Here is an 8,235-nt window from a genome sequence, read left to right on the forward strand (position 1 = left end):
TATTTAAATTTTATTTCTAGTACCCCCATGGCACTACATAGGGTATGGAAGAAAGGGGATTAGTTTGTCGTTTTCAGTAATTTGAGTGATTTCTAGAAAACGACATTTTCCTTGAAATTTCTTTTTAAATCAAGCCAAGATTCTCAGCTGAAGTATTCCTTCGTTCCTGGATGAGGAACCTCGGATGTGGCTTCGTGTGGTATTTTTCTAAAACAAACGTTGGCACTGTATTACACAAATCTTGTTCATTTCATCCTTGCCATTCTCAAATTGTTGCTGTTCTTTCTCTTGCTGTTGATGGCACAGGTAGGCAAGTATAGCATGATCATGGGAAATAGAGCAGAACTAGGAAAGGCATCTGTAAAATGCCTGCACTCAGTTACTTGATTCGATGGCACTTGCTGAGGTCAAGCACTGACCCAGGAGTGGGTTTTCCCAAAGGGCCACCTTAAAGTTAAGAGAAAAATATCTTAGTTTAGTGGAAGGCACTGTTTGCTAGGAGAACCTACTCCTGCTCTAACCAAGGGGGAAAACATGCATCTGTTGCCTTCATTTAGTCTGAGGATAAGCAAATCTATACCAAAATGAACTAGTCAAGTATATCTGGATACTGATATTGATGTAGAAATTACACTGCAGTGGTGGTAGTCTTACAAGTAATTATGCAGTGAAATTTGATTCTTCTTAATGTGTATATTTGCATCTGTTAATTTTGATTTTGTGCAGTTTAATAATTTTAAGTCTGCTTGTTGACGAAGACCTTTTGTGTGTGGATTAGTGTTGGAACTTCTTTAGAGAAATTTTTTTTTCGTATATAGAAATAGACATAGAGAAACATTAATTATAAGGAATTTTAATATAGACATGTATCCTGCTTGAAATATCTTACTAATCTGAGGTGTTACCTTAGTAACCTTTCCCATAAAGGCCTGTAATTTTGTGTTGCCGTGTGAATTTCTGCTGCAGCTAAGAAATGAGAAAAGGCAGTGGGGTTGGGAAATTGAAGTGAATGTGTTTGCTCTTTGAAACAGAAAGGGCAGGAATGAGTAAATATTATATTGGTTTGTTTATTCTCTTTTTTCTTGCATACACATGTCCTCTGCAGATGCATTAAAAGTGGCTCACCATAGAATACCATATTTTAAAAAATAATTCAGTTTATTAAATGAAGCCAGCATTGGTCTATTATTGGTATGTCTTATATAAAAATTCACTCACATCAGAATATTTTTATACTGGCATGAAAGCACCAGTAATATATGGTATTTAAAAAATGGCAAATGCCATTTTCTGCTTATGGGTTCATTGTTCACATGTAAGTTTACTTGTAAAGCTTCAAGTAAGCTTGTAAAATATGGAAAAGTATGAAAAGAAAAAAAGCCATAATTTTACATTCCAGAGAGCCACTGTTAACATTTTCTATATTTCTGTCAATATACGTAAATTACTTTATTTGTGATCACGTTGTATATGTGCCTTTGTATTTAGCTTTTTAAAATTAGCATTATGTCCTAGGCATTTGCTTTATGTGACCCTTTTAAGGTAAATTCTATTTGATTTAAGTGGATTTACAATAAAAGTAGAGACATGAAAATTACATCTGACTATTAAGACTACATTTTATTAACATATGAAGCCCTAGCTTTTTCTTTGGAGTGTGTGGGAGGGTGGGTAGAAGGACTAGAATATTTCAGGATGGGGATAGGTAACAGATATTTTTCCAGTTCTCAGTCCTGAATATTCTAAATAAAGAGAAAGAAAAAAATTTTCTCAGAATTTTCTTTTTTAATTCTTTTTGAGCCAGCACATTGTTATATATAAACTATATAATAATTTCATGGAAAAAGTAAGGAATTCACAATGGATTATATTCTCAAACTAATCCAATTACTTTATTAGTTACAGATGGCAGATCTAAATTTATTTCATTTTTTTACCCATCAAAAATTTGAATCTCCATGTTTTATAACTGAATTATAAGAATTTTCCAATTTACTGTGGTATGCTGGTAAATTAAGGATGAAGTATTAGAGGAGCTCACTATTACGATTCTGTAATCACATAGACTCATGGCATGTTAGCACTAGAAGTCTTTCATGATACTTCATTGTGTTAGTCCTTTTAAAGAAAGTGACCAGATAGTAGTTGCACTTTGAGACTAATAGGTTGAGCAAATACAAAATAAAAAGGAGTTATTGAAAAAGCATTGTTTAATGTTTAATTTAATCACAGAAGCATCTATATATATTTGAAAAGTAGTGGCACACGTGTAAGATATTTAGTCTGTAGACAGTATATAGCATAGTGACTGATAGCTCAGAATCAGGAGTTAAAGAGTGGTTTGAATCCAGTGCTTGCTAACTGTAACTTTGGATAAGTTACTTGCCCAACTGTGCTTAATTTTCTTATCCGTAAAATGCGAATAATGGTATCTACCTCTAATGACCGAAGACCAGATGTGTTGTGGAATGGCATCAAGGACATCATACATGAAGAAAGCAAGAGGTCATTGAAAAGACAAGAAAGAAAGAAAAGACCAAAATGGATGTCAGAAGAGACTCTGAAAATTGCTGCTGAACGTAGAATAGCTAAAGCAGAAAGAAGAAATGACGAACTAAGAGAGCTGAACAGAAGATTTCAAATGGCAACTTGAGAAGACAAAGTAGAATATTATAATGAAATGTGCAAAGACCTGGAGATAGAAAACCAAATGAGAAGAACACGCTCAACATCTCTCAAGCTGAAAGAACTGAAGAAAAAAATTCAAGCCTTGAGTTGCAATATTGAAGGATTCTACGGGGAAAATATTGAGTGATGCAGGAAGCATCAAAAGAAGATGGAAGCAATACGCAGAGTCACTGTACCAAAAAGAATTGGTCGATGTTCAGCCATTTCAGGAAGTAGCATGATTAAGAACCAGTGGTACTGAAGGAAGAGGTCCAAGCTTCACTGAAGGCATTGGTGAAAAACAAGGCTCCAGGAATTGACAGAATACCAATTGAAATGTTTCAACAAACAGATGCAGCACTGGAAGCACTCACTTGCCTATGCCAAGAAATTTGGAGGACAGCTACCCGGCCAACCAGCTGGAAGAGATCCATATATGTGCCCATTCCACAGAAAGGTGATCCAACAGATTTCAGAAATTATGGAACAGTATCATTAATATCACACACAAGTAAAATTTTGCCGAAGGTCATTCAAAAGCGGTTGCAGAAGTACATCGACAGGGAATGCCAGATTCAGAAGAGGATGTGGGACCAGGGATATCATGACTGATGTCAGATGGATCTTCGCTGAAAGAAGAGAATACCAGAAAGATGTTTACCTGTGTTTTATTGACTATGCAAAAGCATTCAACCGTGTGGATCATAATAAATTATGGGTTATATTGCAAAGAATGGAAATTCCAGAACACTTAATTGTGCTCATGTGGAACCTGTACATAGACCAAGAGGCAGTAGTTTGAACAGAACAAGGGAATATTGTATGGTTTAAAATCAGGAAAGGTGTGTGTTGTGGTTGTATCCTTTAACCATTCAGTCTGTATGCTTAGCAAATGTCCAAGAAGCTGGACTATTTGAAGAAAAGTGCAGCATCAGTATTGGAGGAAGACTCATTAACAATCAGTGATATGCAGATGGCACAGACTTGCTTGCTGAAAGTGAACAGGACTTGAAGATCAAAGACTACAGCCTTCAGAATAGATTACACCTCAACATAAAGAAAACAAAAATCCTCACAACTGAACCAGTAAGCAACATCATGATAAACAGAGAAAAGATTGAAGTTGTCAAGGATTTCATTTTACTTGGATCCAGAATCAATGCCCATGGAAGGAGTAGTCAAGAAATCAAATGACTGTGCTGCAGAAGACCTCTTTAAGGTGTTAAAAAGCAAAGATACCACCTTAAGGACTGAGGTGTGCCTGACCCAAGCCATGGTGTTCTCAATTGCCTCATATGCATGTGAAAACTGGACAATGTATAAGGAAGACTGAAGAAGAATTGATGACTTTGAATTATGGTGTTGGTGAAGAATATTGAATATACTGTCCACTGCTAGAATAACAGACAAATCTGACTTGGAAGTACAGCCAGAATGCTCCTTAGAAGCAAGGATGGCGAGACTTCATCTCATATACTTTGGACATGTTATCAGGAGGAACCAGTTCCTGCAGAAGGACATCATGCTTCATAAAGTAGAGGGTCAGTGAAAAAGAGGAAGACCCTCAGTGAGATGGATTGACACACAATGGCTGCAACAACGGACTCAAGCATAACGACTGTTGTGCGGATGGCGCAGGACCAGACAGTGTTTTTTTCTGTTGTCCATAGGGTCGCAGTGAATCGGAACCGACTCTACGGCACCTAACAAGAATAACCACCTCATAGGTCTGTCATATAGATTATAAATAAAAGCCTAGAATGGTACCTAACACATTGTAAACAGTATTGAAGCATTTGCTATTATGATGATGATGTTGTTTTGCATAATTCATGCAGTAACTCTGAGGCCTTCTTCTAATAAATTTTCTAAGATTCTTATTATGAGGAATGATTATTGGGACCTTTGATGAGTATGTTATTAAAAAGGTATCGTTTTTAGAAACTTGTGTTCACAATTCTACTTCACCCTCTTCAAGCTCTCTGCCCACCTCTTGCTGACACATACCTTATCAATCCCTTCTCCGTTCTCATCTGTGATTCCAGTGGAGAATTAAGCTCTAATTTCCTAAGGTTTCCTCTATTTGTAATGATTTAACCTCTCTCCTGTTCATGTAGAATGATACTAGTAAGGTATTCTTGGGAGATTTGAGAAAATACTAATTCAAATGATTTTCTTTAGTTAGATGAGGAACCTTAATTGTCAGAGATTATGTAAATCAAGCCATCTTGCTATTATGTTTCACAGAGTAATGATGATGGTAACAGCTGCTTTTCTCTGTCTACCAAGGTTTACCTTGTTTTGTTTGTTTGTTTTATCTCTTTAGCCCTTACCATTAAACATAAGATCTGGCATATAGATGAATAAATAAATATAACATTTTTAAGACGGCTTTTTTGTTTTTTGTTTTGTTTCAAGAAATTATTCCATACCCTGAGATGTGCATTTTATTCTACACATTTCAAAGTTTTGTCTTTTACATTTAGGTCTGTGATATAACAGGAGTTTACTTTTCTGTTTGGTATGATTTGGAGACTTTAAAAAGTTTTCTTTTTTTTTCCACATGGATATGCCCGGCACCGTTTACTGAATCATTTCTTTTTCCCCCGTCAGTTGTAATACTGTGTCTTTGCATCAGTTTTCTTGTATAACCAATTCTTCGGTATATGCCTAGGTCTAAAGTTTCTTTTTCTGCTCCTTTGATCTATTTATCTATCCTTGCATCAATACCAAACTGTCTTATTTTAACTTTCTAATAATTCATGATATCTAGTAGGATAGGAGCCCTGGTGGCATAATGGTTAAGAGCTTGGCTGCTAACCAGAAGGTCAGCAGTTCAAATCCACCAGCTGCTCCTTGGCATCCTTTTGGGTAGTTCTACTCTGACCTATAGGGTTGCTATGAGTCAGAATTGACTGGATGGCAACGGGTTTAGGGTTTTTTGGGTAGTAGATAAGTCTTTCTACAGTTTATAATGCTATTCTTATTTCTTTTGCTCTTTCAAACATCTTTTAGAGTCAGTTTATCAGGTTCTTTCAGAAACCCATTAGGGTTTTCATTGGAATTATAGATTAGTTAGGAGAGAGTTGACACCTTTGTGATTCATTTATTCATTCATCATTCACTGAATATTTGTGGAGCACCTCCTGTGTACTGGGAAGTGGTGATACAGTAATGAACAAAACTTATATAAATATCCCTGCATTTGTGGAACTTACATTCTAGTAAAAGGAGATAGACAATACAGAAGGTAAATAAATTATACACTTTATTATTTGGAGTAGCCAAAAATTGGAATAATCAACTTGTGTATCCAAACAATGGAGTACTGTCAGCAGTAAAAAGAAACGAGCTACTTATACATGCACCAACACAGATGAATCCCAAAAATATCATACTAGGTGAAAGAAGCCAGATACATTACACTACATATTGTATGACTCCATTTATGTGAAATTTCTACAAAAGACAAAACTGTAGCTACAGAAAATAGGTCACTGGTTGCCTGGAGCTTGAGGTGGGTACGGGGATTGACCTCAGACGAGTATGAGGGAACTTTTTAGGGGTGATGGAATTGCTCTTAAATTGGATTGTGGTAATGGTTACACAACTCTGTGAGTATACTAAAAACCATTGAATTGTACAGTTTAAGTGGGTAGATTTTATGGTATGTGAATTATTTCTATAAAGGTATTACAAAAATCAAATAAAATTGTATGCTGTATTTGAAGGGGAATAGGAGTGGGATAGGCAGGTGCTGGTGGTGAATCTGGAAGGCCTCACTGAGAAGGTAACAGTTGAGCAGAGAGTTGAAGGAAGTAAGGGATTGAGCCACGTGATATCTGGGGGAAGAACTTTCTAGGAAGAGGAACTAATCAGTGAAAGATCCTGAGATGGGAGCATATCTGGCATGTTTGAGGAGCAGCAGTGTTGCTGAAATCGAGCTAGCAAGAGAGAGAGCAGTAAGAAATGAAGTTGGGACATAGGATCATGTAGGGCCATAGAGGCCATTGTAAAGACTTTGGCTTTTACAGTGAGTGAGATGGGGAGTTAATGCAGTGTTTTGAGTATAGGAGTGACATGGTCTGATGTAGCTTTTTAACAGTGGTTGCAGTACTGAAAGTAGCTTGAAATGTAGCGTGGGTGGAAGCAGGGAAACCATTTAGAAGACAGCAGTCCAGGAGAGAGATGAGTGACTTAGGCCAGAGTTGAAGCAATGGTGGTGGTAAGTAGTGGTCCCTTTCTGAATATATTTTGAAAGAAGAGGTAACTGGGTTTACCAACAGATTTAAGACAAGACGTGAGAGAGGGGGGCAGAGAAGATGCTGTTTTTTTTTTGGCCAGAGAGACTGAGAGGAGGAAGATTGAGGGTGAAGCAGAATTGGGAAAATACCAGAAGTTCTGTTTTGGACATGTTATAGGAGTCCATCAGACATCCAAGGACATATTTGAGTAAGTGAATTGGATGTTAAAATCTGGTGTATAGTGAAGAAGTCCTCAAGTAAAGATTGTGTTTAAAGCTATGATTAGTTCTCCAATCCATCAACACAGTGTACGTAATATATTAGGCAAGACTTTATTTCCCCTTGGGATAGACTCTTTTATTTGCTAACTTAACCTCCCTTCCAAAGAGAAGAAATATGTTAATTAATTTTCTTGCATTTTAGGATCTTCAAGATGAAGTTCAAAGGGAAAATACTAATCTGCAAAAGCTACAGGCCCAGAAACAGCAAGTACAGGAACTCCTTGATGAGCTGGATGAGCAGAAAGCCCAGCTGGAGGAGCAGCTCAAGGAAGTCAGAAAGAAATGTGCTGAGGAAGCCCAGCGGGTAAAGTCTGGTTGTTCACTGATGCCTGCATCTGTACCTTAGTTGCTTTTCCTACCTTAAGAGAAAAGCCTTCTCTGCTTTTTGTTGTTGTTCTTAGATGGCAATCTAGTCAGCAGTTGGGCACATGAGGGAGGTAGAGCAAGGTTCATCCAGAAATTATAGGCTCTCTTTAGGAGAAATAGCAGAGCACTTAAATCTACTATTTTTCCAAATTTTTGAAAATATGGTACCTATCCACCACTCGTCTGTCAGTTTGTCATACTGTGCTGGCTTGCATGTTGCTGTGATGCTGAAAGCTATGACACCGGTATTTCAAGTACCAGCAAGATCACCTATGGTAGACAGGTTTCAGTGGAGCTTCCAGACTAAGACAGAGTAGGTAGAAGGACCTGGTGATCTACTTCAAAAAAAAAATTGGCAATTGAAAATCTTACAAATAGCAGCGGAACATTGTCTGATATAGTGCCGGAATAGGAGCCCCTCAGGTTGGAAGGCACTCAAAATACAACTGGGGAAGAGCTGCCTTAAAGTGCAGTCGACCTTTATGACGTGGATGGAGTAAAGCTTTTGCTGATATGGCACGACTCAAAATGAGAAGAAGCAGCTGCAAGCATTCTTTAATAATCAGAACATGGAATGTATGAAATACGAATCTAGGAAAATTGGAAGTCATCAAAAATGAAATGGAATGCATAAAGATTGATATCCTAGACGTTAGTGAGCTGAAATAGACTGGTAT

The 8,235-nt window shown here is 37.2% G+C and overlaps 1 protein-coding gene across 4 annotated transcripts in view; it reads left to right on the forward strand.

Annotated features, from left to right (window-relative positions):
- EPS15 (epidermal growth factor receptor pathway substrate 15) overlaps positions 1-8,235 on the forward strand; it is a 147,153-nt gene that overhangs the window by 88,520 nt on the left and 50,398 nt on the right. For all 4 annotated transcript variants that reach the window (XM_023727084.1, XM_023727085.1, XM_023727086.1 and 1 more), the window contains one exon: positions 7,335-7,496. In XM_023727084.1, coding sequence (XP_023582852.1) covers positions 7,335-7,496 — 162 coding nt within the window. The remainder of the gene's footprint in view (positions 1-7,334; positions 7,497-8,235) is intronic.

This window comes from Trichechus manatus, unplaced genomic scaffold (genome assembly GCF_000243295.1).
Source record: "Trichechus manatus latirostris isolate Lorelei unplaced genomic scaffold, TriManLat1.0 scaffold00015, whole genome shotgun sequence".
Taxonomy (NCBI): Eukaryota; Metazoa; Chordata; class Mammalia; order Sirenia; family Trichechidae; genus Trichechus; species Trichechus manatus.